A 20,329-nucleotide genomic window follows, 5' to 3' on the forward strand; every position below is an offset into this window, starting at 1 on the left:
CTGAGCTGTTTTAACACGTGCTTTGACGTGCACGGATTCTATCAGTGGTAAGGACCTCCTATTTGTTTTCCAACTCAACTGGCCCACGAGATTTTCTTAACTATTCTCAGACTGAAATGGATTAGTCAAAAGCAGGTTAAGCCAGTAACCCAAAGATGCTCTGTGGCAAATCAGAAGGTAACTCTCACAGATAACAAAACATCATGTGCACAGCCTGTAGGTGAAAGAGAATCTTTATGAAAATGTTGGATAAAACCACCAGCCTATCTTTGAGGCAGTTAAAGCTCCTTTTTCCTTAATGTTCTTTTTCCTATGAGAAGAAAGCTGCTTCTCGCTCCAGCAGGCCCTTTCCAAAGGGAGCACCAGCTTTTTAGCTTATGGTATAACTGATTTAGAGCAACAATATAACTCTGTTCAAGCGTGAGATTACAGAACCCTTAAAATCTGCTTGAACATCATCACGACTGAACCCTGCTCAGGAATTCCAACAACTCCACTGAAAATCACCTGATACAGTGCTCTGCGAAAGCTCTGCCCACTCTGTCCCAAGAAAGGAGGAAAGAATTTAAATGAACAGCTAAACAAGCAACTGGTGCAGAACAGAAGCTGTAAGAACAGTTCATTAAGATGAAAAAAAAACCCCAGTAATTTGACAGATTTTTGATCTGCAGCCAACAATGTTAGACAGAAACTGTAATTTGTAGGAAAAAAAGAACGTTTCTGTGTATGATATGAGACAACAAAGTTTGGAAAATTACTTGGGAAAAAGTAAAACTTTAAAAACATTAAAGTCTATAAAAAGAATACGTTATAAATAAAATTTGTTCCTCGTATTTCTTCAATTTTATTTTTCCAGTAAAAATAAACATCTGTACAGCACTGTAACACACCTGGCAAACTGCACCTCACCAGTAAACTAACACTACTTTTTTCAGTCTCCCAGTGATCTTCATTAAATGCAAATCTTACAAATATTTAAGCATTACAGAAGAATTCAACTGGTAGGGAAGGGCTAAGCCCTGCTATAGCTATTTTACAAAGACTCTCATCATCCATTGGAATTCTTCTTGTCCTAGTGTTGAAGAGGCCTGACTGAAAACAATGGTAACTGAAGTGCTCAGATAGATCATTTGATCTTGTAAGGACAAAAGAAAGAATTAGTCTACGTACTCGTTCTAACTTCAGGTTAGAATATGCAGGCTGCACAGTTTACTGTGTCCCTTTAAAAAATTACAATAATCCAGTATCTGCCACCCATACAAAGCCCCATCTTTTCATCCAGTGTCAGCAGGAAGGAGGCAGTGGCCTGGATTTATGGCAAATGGATGAGATTTTTGAAAGTAGAAATTTGTATACAGATACATAATTGAATGAAATTCTATACTGAAGCTTGAAGCACTGCATTCCCAAGGACAATCTGCAGTTTAAGTAGACAGTGACTAATTTATAGTGATTCTAACACAGAGCAACTCTTGTTTTCAACCCATGAGGTGAGTAGGCTTAAGTAGTTAAAACTTCTGCACCTGTGCCTACAAACTTCATTTATTCTGAAAACTGATAGGTTCCAGTAACCAGAAAAAAGCAGAAAAAAAATAACAAACAAACAAAAAATCCTCTTCTTAAATGAGCAGCTCTAATTGGAGAAAATGCGAGAAAATACCTGTTTCTCCCCACAAGGTATCAGTGTCATTGATGTCAACTTCATGCTCCTTCTCAATTGCCAAGATGTAACAAACCACCTGTCAAAACCAGCAGACTTAGTTAGCACAAAAACCTATCAAGCCACGTTCCATTTGCCATCAAAAGATCATTACATTAAAGGCTCTTCTAAAGGCTACTTTAAAGAAATGGTTAACGAGGCTGCAGCAAGCAGGTAAAGGCAGCAACATCACACTGCATTTTCGCTTGCTGAAAAAGCAACAACTGGAAAGGCGAAAGTATGTGGGTAACGTGGACATTTCCAGGATGCATGAGAAGTGCCCTCATGATGCACAGCGAGCGCACGGAAAGCACTAAAATCTGAAATGGCAGAATGTGATTTCTTTAAAATTAATGAAACGTTTTTTTCTAGCTAAGAAGAATGAATAAAAAGTAGGTGGACATTTTTAGATAAACGTAATGTTTTACGATAGATGAGATCAACTTTTCTCATAACTGAGTAGTTGGCTGCTTTCACTTTCATCAGCGCATAACAAATAAGATTTTTTACTAGATTGAGTTAATCGTTAATTCAAGTTAATTGCAGTTCAGAATCTTCAAATGCATGCTGTGAAACACTGAATATTATCACTACCACTGGAGACTCAGTGTAACTTCAAGAGCAGCAGTGAAAAGACAGAATTACAAATAGACCAAATTCTGAACCAATTCATTTTATTGGATATTTAATTACAGCATTTACAATAGGTACTAAGAATGCATAGTATTTAAAATATCAGAAGTTTCAACAACTCTGCTTTACAAACCCTTAAAAAAAATAAAAAAATAAAAAAAATAAAAAAAAAGCAGCAAGTACTGTTGTACAATTCTGATAAATTCCAAGAGATTTGGAAATATTCCAGTTATCGACCTACCTGGCAGTGTCCCATACTGGAAGCTGCTGTCAGTGCTTGCTGCAGTGCTTGGCTTTTTCTTAGTGAATTTTGTTCCTGAGAAGAAGCTATCCAAACAACATTCAGGAGATACTCAAGGATATCACAATGCCCTCTCAATGCACTGTGGACCAAAGCACACTGCCCTTTTTTGTCTAGATAGTCAGCCTGCATTGGAAAAAATAAAGTTAAAAAGTCCAGTGAAAGGTCATAGAGAGAAGCAGCTCCTGAGCGCTGGAAGAGAGCAAATGTCACCCCTATTTTCAAAAACAGGAGGAATAGGAAGATCCAATAGCCTCACTTCTGTCACTGCGAAAGTTATGAAGAAACTAACCCTGGAAATCGTTTCTAAACACACAAGGGATGCAATGGTGATCAGAAACAGTCAAGATTGATCTACCAAGGAAAAATCACGCTTAACCAGCCTGACTGTCATCCACAAGAAGTCAAGGTGATTCGCTTGGCAATGCTGCACGTGTTGTCTGTGCCAACTTTAGTGAGGCTTCTGACACTGCCTGCCATAACACTGCCATGGACAAGCTGACACATACAGGTTACACAACATTCAGTGACGTGTACCTAAAACTGGCTGATCAGATGAGCCCAAGCACAAAGTCCAGCTGGAGACAACTCATCAGCAGTATGATCCTGTGATGAACAATGGGCCTGATACCGTTCAGCACCTTCATCAGTGCCCCGTATGATGGCACACAGTGCAAACTCACCACATTCGTAGATGACAAAAAAGAGGGAAGAGTGGCTGATATGTCAAATGATTGTGCTGCCATTCTCATAGACCTCAACAGGCTACGGTCTGGGCTGGGACTACAACAAAGGGAAGTACACAGTCTTCCAGCTGGGAGGGAACTAGGCATCCGTTCACAGAGGGGGCTGACTGATTGCACTGCAAATGCTGCAAGAAGGCCAGTCCTTCTCTGCATTTTGTTTCTAACCAATGGTGATGCAAAGGTTTTGATATCTGGTAGGTGTGTAGTCCTACTACCTTCAGAGTAATTGGAAATGCATGTAAAATTAGTCATGGACATGATTAGAGAGAAAATGCTCAGTTGAGAAGTCTGTGTAACATGTTCCGGACTTTCGTTTTGTACTCTGGAATTCTCTTTGTGTTAATTACATCAGCACACAGTTATGTAATCAACAGCAGCTTTCTTAGGCCCCTGCAAGACTTTTGGCTGTGAAAATTGCAGTCTTTGTTCATCAGCTTACCTTTGCTCCCCTTTTGCACAGCAGTGAAACTATGTTCATGTGACCTGCAGCTGCTGCATAACAAAGTGGGGTCATTCCATTTTCTGATGTTCCATCAATAGCAGCGCCGAATTCAAGTAGAAGAGTGACCACTTCTTCATGTCCAAGGTGTGACTGAACGCACAGCACTGGAGCATTATTTAGTACTTCAGTCTTATAATTCACATTTGCACCTGCCAAGATCAGCAGCCGACTCACCTAAAATTCAATTTAAATAAAACAATCTTTACTTCAAATTTGGCTTCAATTGTTAATCAACTCCAAATTTTTCATTTAGATCCTTATGTGTAACTCCCTGATTTTGAAGCAGATTTAACTGGCAGACATGGACTTTACCACACACAAAGCAGAAAAAAACTTAAAAACCACCTGTCAACAAACAAGTTATTGTACCATGTAACAATGTATTCTCAGTATAAGATCCACCTCTATCATGGAACTTACTGCATTCTCACCACAAATTCTTGTGTTGTAATACTACCATTTTTGAAGCTTCTTGGGCTACTATTATATATATATATAAATAATGAAGAACTGGATTGCATTAAAAAAAATTGGAATGTGCACAGGTGTAGACAACCACATTTCCAATCAAAGCGCACAGCAGTTTTGCTAAAATCACAACAGATCCTTGGCCTTCCCAATCCATAATCTAGGGCATTCAACTCATAAAGTAAAGCTCTGCCATTGTGTTATCACACTCTTGGTATCACAGTACTACTTCTTTTACAATTCAATTCACTTGATACTTCTCCCATACAAGAAAATACAGCTGAACCTTGCTCAGCAAAACAGGTTGTACTTAGGATGCCTTTTCAGGAGGTCAGAAGTAACAGAGTGTGGCTACAACAAAATCAGGGTGAAGTCCCTCTTTACACCAAAACTACCAAGGAAAACTGAACAGGACATGAAAAATGGCTTGAAAAAGTATTGCAGGCTTGCTTCAGTTAATAATTACAAATGCACAGCGTTTTTGTTTTCTTCTGAACTGTTACATTAATTTCAACATCATTAACAGAGTAATAGCAACAGATGAAACACTGATTACGCACGAGTGCTTATTTTCCTACCTTCACATTGGGTGTATAGATGTTTCTCAGAGAAGCAAGGGCTGCAGACAGTCCATCAGCACTGTAACCAATCCACAAGGCTTGAAGATGACTGGAAGAAATTCCAGTCCTTTTACTGAGACCCTAGCAGGAATGATATAACAGGAAATGTCTCTCTGTAGTGTTATAGAGACCATTTATAGCTATATTTCATCAATACAAAAGGAAGAGACATTTTTTGTTAATGCCAGTAACAATTTCAAGTGTTTTGCACAAGCTTCTAATGAATTATTAAAGCAACTTAGATAAGCATCTTTAAGGTACACTGATACATATAGATCACGAAATCTATTACGCTAGTGGCTTTACCTTAAAAATGTGAGCTTTAAGTATATGATGACCAAGTTCCATAGTTTGTTGGCGGTTTAGTTTTCCCTCTTGTCGAGAAAACATGAAAGCCAATAAAGCGTGTCCATTCCTAGTAAAAGGAACAGAATTCAAGGAGAACAGCTTTTATAACACTTCCCAGTAAATTTGGAAAATATTAGTCATGCTTGTGTTACCTTACTCTGTCCTCTCAACAATAGTTGAAATCAATTATGTAAAACAACTGCAGTCACTTGTAAATGACTTATTGCAAGTTTTGTTTACCTTGGCTCACATAAGAAGTCAGTATTTTCACCGTCCGCTCTCCAAACAAGCCATTCTCTGAAGGAAGGGTGGCAGAACATACGTGTTTTGTCACGCCTTTTTATCAGAAAACATGAAAGAGCATCCATCCTCTGGCTGAAGTCCTCCCACTGCTGTTCTCCGTTTATTTGACCTGCGTTAATAGCTTGGAAAATCTGTTCATCTGTCATGGGATGCAAGGATGCCAGAGCCACGTTTAATATTGGCAAGGCTCGCTCAAACGCAGAGTTTGTCATAAACTTCATGTTGCACTGAAGTAAGTACAGTTCTGACAGAGACACTGGAACTACCTTGTAGCTTGCACTTTTGATTACTAAATGACCTTTTTGGAAAAGATCCAGAGTCAGTTTCAAATAGAGATAAGATCCCAGGCTTCTCATGATCAGATGGTTACTCACTTTCCCAATTACAGCCGCATCAGCTTTTCCATTCAAAGATATGTTGTTTATAATCTCCTGACTGTTATTAATTCTGTACTGAATGTAAGCACTCAAGTCATCGTGAATTTCTTTGCTGTCTGGAAAATTGTCCAGGGATATTGTGATAAAGGGCAGTGAACTTGCTACCTCCTGGGGAAGAAAGAACAAAACACAGGCATTATAGCATTCCATGACTGAACACTAAGTACTCAGCAATGTGTCTTTGCTATAGTTGCCTTCTGTAACAAGCAGGAGATGGACTGAAACCAAATTCACTGTCACTACTGCGATTTTGCAAATGTTGTCCACTGGTAAGAGGTAAAACAGCATTTCTGCATTCAACCGTTTTCCATAGGATGTTCTCAATTGTTTCACTGACCTGCAAGGCTATAGCTCATCTCCTATAAAAATGACCACTTCAAAACAAAGGGAACAAAAAAGTTACCAGAACTGGACTCTAAAATGGGCAAGGGGAGGGCAGGAGGTGGAAGGAATTATCTAGGGACTGTCTAGGGATTGTAAGGAGAAGTTCTTTGCTATGAGAGCGGTGAGGTGCTGGAACAGCTGCCCAGAGAGGCTGTGATGCCCCATCCATTGCTGGAGGTGTTCAAGGCCAGGTTGGATGGGGCCCTGGGCAGCCTGGGCTGCTATGAAATGTGGAGGTTGGTGGCCCTGCATGTGGCAGGGGGTTGGAGATTCATGATCCTTGAGGTCCCTTCCTACCCAGCCATTCTGTGATTCTGTGATCTATTAAAGAACAGATCTAATGATGCAAGGAGAAAAGAATATTCTCATTGTCACATTGTCTAGTAATAACATACCAGAAAGGCACTTACTACACACATTCAGCCCTGTTTAGTTTAAGGCAAGTATCACGTATGGCACAGTCATACACTTCAGCATGTCAACCTGAATACATTTTTATGGCCTACTTCTGTCTAGACAAACTCTTTGCTGTGTTAGGAAATATATACTATGGAGCTGGACTGCAGTTCTCCTTCACGTTTTCTTCTTTGTAAATGTGGGATGCCTAGTTGAGTGGTAGCATGGGGATGGCAGGGCTGTATCTCAAGCACTGTAAAAATAAAAAGGTTGCTATCTAAGGGAGAAGGTGAAGGACAATTAAGAAGACATACTTTTAGAAGTATTATTATTATAATGAAATTAAAAAAAAAACAATGAAGATGTTAGAACGAGATTAGTGCTGGAAAAAACCAACAATGACATAACTTCTAACAGAACACTGCTGTGTAGTGCAAGAAAAAGCCTATAGGGTCTCAAACATTGTAAAGACTGTGGCAGGTATCTTTCAACTGCTTAATTGAGAGAAGATGATGCTCTAACTTTGACTTATTTGCTCAGAGAGAACAAACGGATGAAGCAACACAGAGACCAGTGGTACTAAGGCTCGGAATGAATCACATCAACTGTGACAATGGGACTGCAACTTATCCCTTCCTAAAATGTGAAAGCACAGAGCTTGGTAATAGCAGACTTGTAGCAGACTCCAGCATGTAAACATTTAAGATAAGACCACTACGCACTTCTAATTATTATTACCAAATTTTTCACTCATTCATTTGTTCATTTCCCTCCAGAAAGACAAAGAAACAGATTCCATTTCCCCACTTCTCATATTATCAATTCAACTGGCATTAATTTGAAACAGATCTGAAACATAGCAAACACACCTCCACTATCGTACTTCTTTGTTGCTGCATATTTCTCTATAGGAGAAGGCAAAAAAACCTACCAAATCCCAACAAACCAACCCCACAGACTTGACTTTGAACTCCTCTAAAACCTGTGTTCTTTCTTAACAATGCAGTTGCCTCACTATAAGAGATCACTTTGTTTTTGAGGGTAGGAAAAAGGTCAAAGGGCTTTGTTTTTTTTACCTGAAAATTAGTTCTCACAGTCACAATGAGCTTCAGCCAGGGAGGAAACTTACAAATTATCTTTGCAATAAATGATGAAATTGTGTCGCCATAATCAGGTTTATGAAATTCAGCATCATTTAGACCATCAATCAAAATCAGGTATTCTTCCTCAGGAATTTTCTGCTCTGAAATGCAAAAATTGGGAAAAAAGAAAAGGTGATTATAAATTCTCCTATTATGCAACATTTTATTCTCCAATTTTAAACGCCAGGGAATAAAAATGTATTTTTCTGCCTAGCAACTCATTTTATGGCATTCAAGCATTATTTTACAGATTAAACATTTTGACTGCTGAAAAACAGTACAAGTACCACGTCAGCCAATCTATGTATTGTACTTAATGATGCTGTTCAGGCAAGGGAAACAATTAATAGCTTTGGTTTTCATAACTACAAAACAACATTGCCAAAGAGTGCTAAAAAAAATAAATAGAAGCTATCACAGCACGGAAGTTTTGAATGTGCTACTTATGATGGATCTATTTTACAACTGATTTGAAGAGAGTTTAACAATTAAACAAAGCTGTTAGCCTGTAACAGAGAAGAGATGCACAGACAGGGGAAGAATGCACATGCATGCTGTTTGAGCTATTAATTGACCTAAGTTTTAACCACTTACTTAAGTTATGCTTTACTGAACTTACCACACCAAGAAAAGCATACAACTTGTAAGAATCACAAAGGTATTTGTTTACACTTTCCAAACTGAGCAGACTATTTTGTAATAATAATAGCTTAATAAACTAATGCTGCTCATTCTGGTTAAGATTGAATGTCCCAGGAACAAACATCAGATCTACCCATGAGCATCACACGTATTTGTTAATAGACAAAAAAAGAGTCAGGAACTGCAGGTTGCTTTTCAGAGGAACCACAGGCACCCTGCTCAGACAGACCTCCCTCATCTAACCACATCTCCAGTACCTGCTCCAGTTGGCATACAAGGCCATCTAAAGGTAGATTCTGCAGGATTTATTTCTTTGAAATACCAAATCATGTTCTTACGTGTTTCCTTGGAAAACTGCCATATCATATTTTGATTTTTAAAAGTGAGCAATAATCACATCCACCTTGCAAGTCTTCAGGCATAGAAAACTATTAAGCAGTCAAACTGTGACTAAAGCCAGTAGCTTCCAAAACCAAAATCCTTTAATGTGAAATATGTGAGCCTTAATTTCAAGCTGAACAGCTATCCTTGAGTTTTCTGGCAAGAAACAAACAAAAGGTTGATGTGACTTTGGATGCTTCATAGAATTTGACTTCGAAATACAAAAAACCTACCTATAATTGCTACAACCGACCACCACAGTTAAAGAATCCTTTCCTCAGGATTTACCTATTTCTCCTTTGACATTAGAATAGATATTTTTGAAGGCTTTCATTTTTATTTTTTTCCCCACTTTTTATACATCTTAGGTGCAGCTTCCAAGTCACTTCCCACTTCATTTACCTTTCCTGAGGTTTGAAAGTGGTTCCAACACTCCCCTTTTAAAAGCTGCTGCTGGATCCTGGACACAAGATCTCAGGCTAAGCATGCTTTGTAAGTGAGGCTCTTTTATCAGAAGATCTTTGTATGCTGTTAATTGACTTGAACGACAAAGCAAAGCTGCAATGCTGTGCACAAATTCTGGGACAAGACAAGTGTACGTGTTGTCAGCCTGGCAGTAATGATAAGCAACAACCTGAGGAAAAAAAAACAAAGGTTACCCAATCAATTTGTAAGACACAGTATGAGATAGTCAAGTATGATAAAGCTTTACTAAATTTCTCTTTCATCTACAAAATATTTTTCAGTGCTAGAATGATTATCCAACTCTGCAATTTGAGTCAGATGACTTGTGTAAAGGCATAGGAAGTTAGACAGTGAAATGGATTTTGACCTTGTAGGGCATGCCAACATGAAATACAATCAAAACGTCAGATTCCTGCAGAAAAAAAAAATGCTTACAAAGAAAATATAACACAAGCTATATTTCTTTGAAAAAAACAAGCCACAAGGAAATTACAGTGTTCAGAGTAACTTCAGTGAGCTTCATAACGCTGTTTCCAAATAATACACATCACTGTAAAGACATCAACAATAATCCCATGTTTTCCTCATAATTATTTGCATAAAGCATGTAAAACTGTCATTATATATATCTTTTTTACTGCTTTTGCAAAAGGTAAAAACCAGCATAATAACATAACACACAAACACACACAAAAAAAGAACAAGCCAACAGATTTATAATTGCTTACTCCAAACTCTCACTGTATGGAAAACAGACAATATTCAGACAACTTGCACTGTGTGGATTATAGATTCAATAAGCACAGCCCAAACGTTTTATTTATCTTTCAGAATTTTGCCTATTGATAACATACTGAGCAAATACTCAAAGAGAACGTACAGCCTCTTTTGGAAGTTAAGGATCCAAACCTTTCCTTACACACTTAGAGCAGATGGAATTTATTTTTTCAACTTAACAATCTCTCCGAGACCAAGCAGAAATCAATTAATAAAGTGAAAGGCAGAAGAGGTAGGCAGCTGCTTTTATCGTTTCGAAGTACCCAAGCATACTGCCGCCGTCCCACTGCCGACTATGGGAAGGAAGCTCTGCAAATCAGTCTGTTTCCCCCTCAAGACCAGAGGTTTTCTAACGTGCTGAAAAAGAAGCTCCATTGGTAAAGAAAGCTCACCTTTGAGGCAAGGCGTTTGACAGAGTCGCCTGTTTGACTTTGGTTGTCAGGAGTGCCAGGACAATTCGTGGTCCTCACCATATAGGTTCCGCTTGGAGGAGGAGTAGACAGAGGTAACTGACTCAAGGGAATCTCCTGACAGGAATCGCTGCCTATTTTTAAAAACAACAAATAAAAAAAGGCCAAATGTGCTGAAAACAGGAAACAGAGTGTTTCATATGAAAAGATCGTGGGATATCTTCATTGACGGTGCAAAAGTTCGGATTGAACCAACAATCAAAGAAGTCTGCAACTACTTTAATACAAGTAGATACATATTTACAGCTTCACCATTCTGAAACAATCCAGGAGGCTTTTAGATCAAGATTAAGTGGCTAAAAGCAAAACCATCACGATGTTAAGTTTTGTCATGACAATTATGCACTTACTGACTCACTTGAACTAAGAGTTACTCTGTGACTAAACTGTTGGAAATCATCAACGTGACTTCTTGCAGTGACATCAGCAGACACAGTGGCAATGACAGTCACATTACCCCTCCAATTAACACAGGCACTAGATTGGCTTGCAGACAGAGGCCTACAGATCCTAGCAGGGGCCTTCTAGAGACAGAACTGCTTTATCCCTGGTGTCCCCGTTCACTGCAGGGGAGTTAGACCAGATGGCCTTTAAAAGTTGCTTCCAACTCAAACAATTCTGTAAGTCCTACTAAATTAGATCAGAAAAGCAAGCAACATTTTGATTCTTGTTACATTACAATAACCCAAACAATCACTACAGAAGGGACTTACTCTGGGGGGACGAATTAGGACTGTTTGAAGCTATTTGCCTCATCCGACTTCCATGGCAGCTAAGTGCCACCAGACGAGAAATAATAGCAGTCTTCCCAAATCCCACATTCCCAGTAATAACTGTTCCTTTGCTCTCTGCCAGATCTGTATTCTTCAGTTTTTCTTCAATTGCCTGAAACAGCCATTCTCTTCCAACAAACACTGAGTCTGTCGTTATGCTTGGCACTTCAAACAGCAATGGCTTTAGCAAAATGTCTTGAGGCTTATAGGTGACAAAACGTGCTGGGAAGAAGTGGCAGGGAGAAAAGTTTATTAGAGGAAGCCAGACGTGCAATAAAACAGCCATGTCTCAGAAGATCATTTTGTTCAGTGACATTTTTGATCATGTTCACAGTTAGAATTCTTCTAAGGCTTTCATAATGGAAACAAGAAAAAACAATTTGCTCAGTTTGGATCACTTGCATAATTCCAACGAGAAGTAAACTTTAAACAAGTTTAAAAATATCCCGTAAGTACACTTGTATGTTTGAACATGACTTTTCTTAAAAAATCATCAATAATTCTATAAAATGAGAAGTACCAAACATTTTTCAGTTTAACATGAGGCACACTGCTGAGCATTTCAGTATCAGGTCTTCAAAGTTGTAAAAATATCTACAGAGAAATAAAAAAGGTAGAGAATAATATTTTTTTTCCTCTAGTTTTAAATAAAGTATTTTTTAAGTAACATAAAAATAATGTTACTGTCCTCTTCTTCAGCCTCCTTGAAGCTATGAGAAAAGAATGCACTCTACACACAGCTAGAAGCATAGTCATGCTTGGTAACACTAATCAACACGCTTGGTAGACACATGGCAAGATTTATAGAAGGAGAATTTGATTTTGATGCGTTGAAGTTCACAAAAACGGTAACGTTCACTGATGTAATTTAATGTTACACAAACGTTCACCTTTAATCAATAAATACGAAAACAGAAAATTGCCAATACCAGTAGTAATGTTGTATTGAAATTTTAAAGCATATTCTTGTTACTAACAGGTTCAATGGTATTAGATCAGTTTTCTTCTGACATCGGAACTCTAATGACAGTACCTGAAGACTTTTAATCCAGTGCAGTATCTCTTAAATTGCAGTGGGTGGTTAACTGAGTGTCAGAGATGGTAAAATATGGCAGCCAGGCAAGCCTCCATTGGTATCACATAACTTCACTATGGACATTCACACATTCACCACAGCGCCACGCAGCAAGAAGTATGAACAGGCACACTGCTTTAAACAAGCTGTGTGAGCTGTCAGGAGTGCTCTAAACTCTCATACATGTTACGAAATCACTGAACACCTGTGTGACTGTACCAACAAGTTCCAGGTGAAAACGTGCCTACCTTTGTTTTCCTGCTGCACTCTTCCACCAGCAGTGTTGTGCCAAGGTAAGCGAATGGAGGTGCGTAAAGGAGTATTTCTTTGTCCATCCAGGTAACTCAGATCTTCCAGTTTGGTAGAACTTGTTGCTACAGTATTAAAAAATTGAAGATCATTAAGTTTTATTTTTGTTACACAATAAATTACACAGAATATTGTTATTTACAGTTATTTACTTACTATTTTGGGGGGGGGGGGAGGGGATGGGGTGGGAATAAAGCACAAGCTAGCAGTTTCTCTATATGGAAAGAGAGAGCTCTTCTTCCTATACTACTGTCTCCTTGAAATGCTCAGTGAAAGCGTGATGTTCTTCACTCAAGTATGCTTTTCTCCCCAGCTTTTGTATTCAGTGCAAAACTCGGCCTGCTGAATTTAAAGTGACATTCCTGAGTTCCTGAAAAGAATTCCTGAATTCTGTTCTAAATTTAAAGTGACATTCCTAATTCCTGAAAAGAAGCTCAAAAAGAAAAAAAAAAAAAAAAGACAGTTCAGAGCTGCTACCAAACTGTACCTTGCAGGCAGCCCTCTAACCAAGCCCTCTAACCTCTCTACTGGTTTTCTTCACTCTGAGTTTACTACTTGACTTGTACCTTTCACTTAGCTATTAACTACATCTGGTGTCACATATACGGCACCTATACTTCTCAGCACTTCATCCAATCATTTTGTTTGCAGGGTTATAGTTATGTAAGCAAATATCCTGTTACTGCATTTGCTGGGTACTGCTAGTGGAGCTCAAGTCAGATGTACTTCTTTAGGTATTTCTCAATTTCACAACACTTCAGGCAATTTATGTAATACGCACCTATTTAGTTTAGAACTTATGCTTCTTTGTCCAATAAAAGTATTTCATGCTAACAACAACATAACTTCAACTGAAATATTAAACAGAGATGTCATATCATCAACAAAACGTCCTTTTTGTATCTCACTATTCACCTGCAACAGAGTTTGGACGAGGCATTATTAAAGATCCAGAATTCTGAGTATAAGGAACAGGACCCTCTCCTGTTGGTACTTCTTTTGGCAGATTCTCAGCAGATCCAGCGGCCTCCTCTTCTGCAACTGGTGAGCAATTGTCAGTTCTTCGATCATGACCAATTCCTCGATGTGCTCCAGCTCTAAGACTCCCATCCTTGCTCCATTCCAAACTGGATCCACTACGATCATCATTTTCTGACGAACTTGTGACAGTTGCTGAGAAAGAAAATGAGAACTGAAGTACACATCACAAGAAAATGGCCTACCTGTGTTAATATGCAGTATAGCTTTCAAACTCATATAGCATTTGGGGCCTGGTTCTGCAGTGGATATTCTGTTAAACTGGAGTAATATTACCTATCTAAAAGGCCCAACAACACAGCTTCTCAAACTGCCAAATGCAATCAAGGAAAGCAAGCCTGACTGGTTTAATTTTCACAGAATCACAGAATGGCCTGGGTTGAAAAGGACCTCAAAGATCATCCAGTCCCAACCCCCTGCTGTGTGCAGGTCGCCAACCAGCAGCCCAGGCTGCCCAGAGCCACATCCAGCCTGGCCTTGAATGCCTGCAGGGATGGGGCATCCACAGCCTCCTTGGGCAACCTGTGCCAGTGCCTCATCACCCTCTGGGTGAAGGTCAGGGCTGATATGGCGCTGTCTTCTGGATTCAGGATGAGAATAATGCTGACAGCACAATGATGTTACAGCTGCTGCAGAACATTGCTTATGCAGAGTCAAGGATTTCTCCACTTCTCTGCCCTGCCAGTGAGGAGGCTGAGGGTGTACAAGAAGGTGGGAGGAGTTACAGCCAGGACAGCAGTACTGATACTGAACCATTAAACCAGGGAGCAGAAATAAAAAAGGTGATACAAACAAGGCAGCAAAGAATTCAGAGCTTTGCTTATTTACAGAAAAAAACCTACTGAGGTTATCTAAAGACAACTGACACAGCACTGGAAATGCCTGCATTGACTCAGCTCACTCATCCATCAGCAGTGGATCACACAAGTTCATCTCCTCCTTGATGTCCCACTTTAGCCTCACTTTCATGAAAATTACTCAAAGTCTGCACTGTTTCTAAACAGCCTGATTTGAATTATTCTCACAAGAAAAGCACTGATTTTCTTTCATTGGAAATCAAACCAGCTTCAGGGTGCTCTGTCTTTCTTCATAATGAAATGTGTTACAGAGGTAAATATAAGAGATAAACAGAAGAAATTAACAATTTTAAATGAAAACATGGAGAAATTAGAACTGCATCATGAAAAAAAGAGAAATGCACACCTAACAATTAAAACAGGTAAAAATATGACTTCAGTCTTTCAAGTGCAAAGGATTTGAACTGGGATCTAGCTTTGACATAAAATCACAGTTATTTGAACTTGCAGTATTATGAGAAGGTTAACTTCTATTAATTGCATTACTAATTAAGATGCTTACCTATTATTCCACTGTCCTTGCTCTCCAGGGTGGAGCTGGGGCTCCTCATGGTTTCACAGGGACTAGCTTTGTTGGCTGCTGCTTTGCCAGTACAGCTATTGAGAGTTGAGCACGGGCTGTCAGTGCTGGGAGATGTAGTGCTGCTTGTGAGGGTAGAGCATGGACTGACACCTTGACTGGCTACTGTACACTGCAGTGTGAAGAAAAAGGAATAGTCACTGCACAGAAGGCAGCGCCCCACTGTGTGGACATTCAGAAACATCAAGGTGAACTAAAGCAAAACATTCATTTTCTGAGTGAAAATTTCAAGAAGTGGAAGCTGTATCTTGATCGGAAGCCTTAATGACACAATTTCAGATTACTCTTAAAAGTATCTTACAAGTCTTAAAATTGAGACCTTGAAATCTTAAAAAGGTAAGAACTCATGATTCACTACTCTTTTAAATATTTATTGGCAAAATACATATCCAAACTTTGTGTTAGAAGCAATGGAAATGAAGTCTTATTAACCTTCCCCTGTCATGGAAAACCAAACTGATGATTTTTGAGGCCTGGGATTATAAAAGAAGAAAGGAAAGAAAGAAATTCATAATTACAGTGTTTGAGTTAGCACATGAACTTCATACAGATATCAGCTACTTGCTTCTCTCTAGCTCCTCTACCACTACCTGAGGAAGAAAGACCATCAAATAGAAGTGAATTTCTTGGACAGGAAAGGATACCTCCAAATATGCTCCTATTTCAGTAAATCACTGAGATATTCCCTTCTTGTAGCTCACTGACAAAACCAGGAAGAAATAAGGCAGAGCAGGGACGAAGGCAAGATCAACTCACAATTAAAAAAAAAAACAAACAAACCAAACCACAAAACACACAAAGCCAAATATCTATAACTTGACTGTTATAATCCAGCTTCAATTCTACCACCTTATGACTATTAAAATAGAACCCATTTTGGTCAAGTATCAAGTAACTGCAAGTAGCACATAGGGAAAACAGCATGAGAACTCTCAAAAGCAGAATGAACATTAAATACATTTTTTCAATAATCCTACCATGGATTCGTTCTTTTCTTCTATATGAGCAGACGTTGGTATCCCTTCTCCCAGTAAAAAACCCAATCTTGTCATCAATTCTTGTGCTGCAGGAGAACAGCTTGAGTCTTTATCAGGCTTTGCTTTAGAGAGAGGTGGGGAAAGAAAATTGATGAAAATTAGTGTTACTCTTGCAAAACGTTACAAGAGATAGAAAGAGTACAATCAGGTGCAAGCAGCAGATCTTCTATCAGCTTCCCTAACAGAGAAGCTAATGCCACGATGCCACGTAGTCTTTAAACTGTTGGTAGACCTTGGATTCTCTGCACAGCTGCACAAATCTGGGGATAAAAACAAACAAACAAAAAATCCACCACCCTGCCAGTCAAAACAGAAATGGTTAAGTGAATTCAGCTGTATTAAAACAAACAGTTCATCGCTGGATTGATGATCAACACGATGACTAGTATGAATCAACAGCAGTATGACACTATCAAAGCTCACTGTCAGACTGAAAGTCTACTCCAGTAATTTTTTATAAAGTTTCACATTACATTAAAAATGTGAAAAGTAGAGTTGATAACACAGACGATTCATAAACATTGCAACAATACCAATATTTCTTTATTGCCAAGAGTTTGGAATCATCTATCAAACTATAAAGCTATTCCCCAACAGAAACATTTATACAATATTAAAGTCTTTTGACTATTAAAAAAGAAGAACATGTTGGCCTGTGTTGTTCTCAGGTATAAACAGTCGATTTAATAAGGTGTATCATCTAATGACTGAGAAATTGCTCACAACAGGAATTCTCCATTACAGAACAACCAGCTGCATCAGCTTCTACCCAGTCCCGTAACGAAGGAAAAGTGAAGGACAGCCTGAGCTACTTTCCAGTCAGTGTGGTCTGAGCAAGGCAAGCCTGCAGATCTCATCCCCAGACACCTGGAAGGTAACAAGGACATTCTTCGAAACAGCTGTATCAGTGTACAGTTTGGAGACTTCAGGTAACAAAAAGTTCCTAATTGATGAGCAATGCCTCAGAGAATGAGTGAAGAAAGGGAGAGAGATGTCATTGCATGGATTTATTAACGAACTTTAAAAGAGAAAAGCATACACTCGGTTGCACTTCTACACCATCAAAAAACACAGCAGGAAAATAGTAACAACAACTAAACTGTTCCTTTACTTCTGTTTTTCCTTTGCAGCTTTACTAAGCCAAATGCATCTGACATGGTGGGGATTTTTCACAAAAAAAAACAACCACCCAAAAATACCACAACATATGATCTCCAAACATATAAGACACAACAGATGTTTAGTGGCATTTATAAGAAACAGCATATTTTCCCCCAGCTGTAGACTGTAAGAAAACCAGAGAAAACAGTGATTTTAATAGAATTGAACAGCTTGCTCAGTAAGCTTTACTTTAGTGTCTCAATTTTACTGAGCAACAAAGCCCACAGTTTGCAAACATGAGTATTTCACTAGAAGAACATCCTTCTGCATTTCACTCCAGCTCAATGCCTGCTTAAACACAAAAACTGCTGAACTTTGTGGGCAGGTTAAGGTTTTACTCTGGAATATCTGACCATCTTTAGCAATGCCAAAAGGAGGAATTCTACAAAACGGTGTCTTCTGAAATCAGATAGCCAAAGCTTTTGCAACTCAGAACATTGCCAGGTCTTGGAATATTAGGCTGGAAAATGTACTTCCTCTATAGTAAGTGCAATTCTGATTATTATCTTTAAAATAAAAAGTCTATAAATTAAAGAGTTTATTAAATCAACTATTTCATTGCTCTACGAACTGTTACAAAAACCTATAATTACTTTATTTAAATTTTAACCTTGTGCAAATTTGAGTAAGTGTTAGACAGTACAAATGCCAGTTCAGCAACAAGGACAGAATCCAAGAGCCTAAGTTGTTCAGCCCATCACAGAATCACAGAATCACAGAATTGTAGGGGATGGAAGGGACCTCCAGAGATCATCGAGTCCAACCCCCCTGCCAAAGTAGGTTTCAGTTTGGCTATTAGCATTCTGTTTTTCTGGGAATGCAATTCTGTCAAGAGGAAGATTATTACAAGATGGTCAGCTTTAGGTAAGGGAGATGAGGACTACAAGCGCTAACACCGCTACGAAGGTGGAAGCGTGACAAGGACCAGGCCAAATATAACATATCACATAGGGCAGAGGGGAAACAATTGGAGTGAATTCTATTTTCACTATTACTTATTAAAGATAACAGGCTTTTTTAAAAACAACAATAAAATAAACACTTGCTTCCCTTAAAATTGAGGGAAAAGAAAAAATAAACAAAGATTACTCATCTGGAGCCTGATGATCACACAATTAATTTAATAAGGTCTTAAAACTTAAAAAAATAAAAGTAACATTAAACACATGAAATCCATGATATGGTGCATACACTCATATACCAAATCATGGGTCATTCTGCTTTGACCATGCCATTCATTGTCAAAGCTACATTCTACTATGGGCCTGCCAAACGTAACGAGCCTAAAGCACCAAGAGCACCCACTGGCTCTAGAGGTAGCTTTTACCAGCTTTGTCAACACAGAATTCTGCTGTTACAGCCTCTTCTTACTTAGGAAGCTTTCACAACATTTCTAACATGCTGAACTCTATGCAGTGCAGAGCTGTACCTGTGGAATCAATTTACACTGAAAATGAATTCATGAAGAATCTAGTAAACCTTTGGCATACACAGTAATAAACAACAGTTGGTACCACTTTGCCTGCAGTATGCGCACATCTCCAAAAATTGAAGCAGTTACGAAGATCGTGTGAACGTAATGAAAAGCATCTCATCCTTACTACAAGAACATGGCATCTGCCAAACACTTTTACAAATAAAGAATCAAATTTCAGCATTATTACTTTTTATCACTTTCTTAGAAGCGAATGGATAAAATATCACTGAACAGATTCTTACCATTTTGACTGAATTCTTCTTGCTCTGATTGTTTTCTCAGCAGTAGAATTGCCTCACCTGGCACTCTAGGACTTTCCACATACTTGGCCTTCCTGATTGGACCTGTAAAGGAAAATAGCTGAATGTATCTAATTTTTTCCAGATGTACCACACATTTCAAATGTAAAGTGTCTCTCCTCGGAGACGCAAATAATTTGGAGGAACTAGTTCTTAGACACACAGCTGCTACTGTAAGAACTCAAGAGCAGTTGCAGTTTCAGGCTTGTGAGAAATAAATGCTCTACTTGTGCTTTTTGGAATGTAAACCAGTCTGCTTACTCCAACAGTCCTCAGGCTTTCCTATATATGTAAAGAGGGATTTTTTTTTTATGTTCAAACTTGTACAACTTCCAGCAGGCCTCCTTTTTACAGAGCTTTCATTTTCCAGTACAACAGGAAGATAATTTAGTTATTAGCAGCTCTAAAACTAAAATAAAAATGCTACAAGTAGTTCACAGAACCACAGCATCATAGAATAGCTTGGGTTGGAAGGGCCCTGCCAGCCCCACCCTGCCATGGGCTGGCTGCCCCAGACCCATCCATGTCCTTTGCTACCTGCAGGGATGGGGCACCCACACTGGCCTGGGCAGCAAAACCAGGGCCTCATCACCCTCTGAATAAAGAATTTCCTCCTAATATCTAACCTAAATCTCCCCTCCTTTAGTTTAAAACCACGTAAAAAGTTGTGCTCCCTCCTGATTATAAACTTCCCCCCAGGACTGGAAAGCTGCAGTGAGGCCTCCCCAGAACCTTCTCCAGGCCACACGAGCCCAGCTCTCAGCCTGCCTTCAGAGCAGAGGTGATCCAGCCCTCTGAGCACCCTGCTGGCCCTCCTCTCCATAGCCCCACATCCTTCTTCTGCTGGCGGCCCCAGGCCTGGAGGCAGATCCCCCAGAGAAGAGGTGGACAATTCCCTCCCACTCCCCGCTGCCACCCCTCTGCTGGGCTGCTCTCACTGAGTTCTTTTCCCTGTCTGTTCACATAGCTGGCATTGCCCTGACCCAGGCGCAATACCGCACACTTGGCT

The 20,329-nt window shown here is 39.2% G+C and overlaps 1 protein-coding gene across 2 annotated transcripts in view; it reads right to left on the bottom strand.

Moving 5' to 3' along the window:
• TANC1 (tetratricopeptide repeat, ankyrin repeat and coiled-coil containing 1) overlaps window positions 1–20,329 on the bottom strand; it is a 69,627-nt gene that overhangs the window by 11,769 nt on the left and 37,529 nt on the right. For both annotated transcript variants that reach the window (XM_048953687.1, XM_048953686.1), the window contains 15 exons: window positions 19,264–19,365; window positions 16,324–16,445; window positions 15,269–15,458; window positions 13,787–14,044; window positions 12,811–12,936; window positions 11,428–11,709; window positions 10,637–10,788; window positions 9,405–9,636; window positions 7,914–8,080; window positions 5,558–6,165; window positions 5,276–5,384; window positions 4,928–5,050; window positions 3,819–4,055; window positions 2,574–2,759; window positions 1,661–1,739 (listed from right to left, as the gene is read on the bottom strand). In XM_048953687.1, the coding sequence (XP_048809644.1) occupies window positions 1,661–1,739; window positions 2,574–2,759; window positions 3,819–4,055; window positions 4,928–5,050; window positions 5,276–5,384; window positions 5,558–6,165; window positions 7,914–8,080; window positions 9,405–9,636; window positions 10,637–10,788; window positions 11,428–11,709; window positions 12,811–12,936; window positions 13,787–14,044; window positions 15,269–15,458; window positions 16,324–16,445; window positions 19,264–19,365 (2,973 nt within the window). The remainder of the gene's footprint in view (window positions 1–1,660; window positions 1,740–2,573; window positions 2,760–3,818; window positions 4,056–4,927; window positions 5,051–5,275; window positions 5,385–5,557; window positions 6,166–7,913; window positions 8,081–9,404; window positions 9,637–10,636; window positions 10,789–11,427; window positions 11,710–12,810; window positions 12,937–13,786; window positions 14,045–15,268; window positions 15,459–16,323; window positions 16,446–19,263; window positions 19,366–20,329) is intronic.

This window comes from Lagopus muta, chromosome 8 (assembly GCF_023343835.1).
Source record: "Lagopus muta isolate bLagMut1 chromosome 8, bLagMut1 primary, whole genome shotgun sequence".
Taxonomy (NCBI): Eukaryota; Metazoa; Chordata; class Aves; order Galliformes; family Phasianidae; genus Lagopus; species Lagopus muta.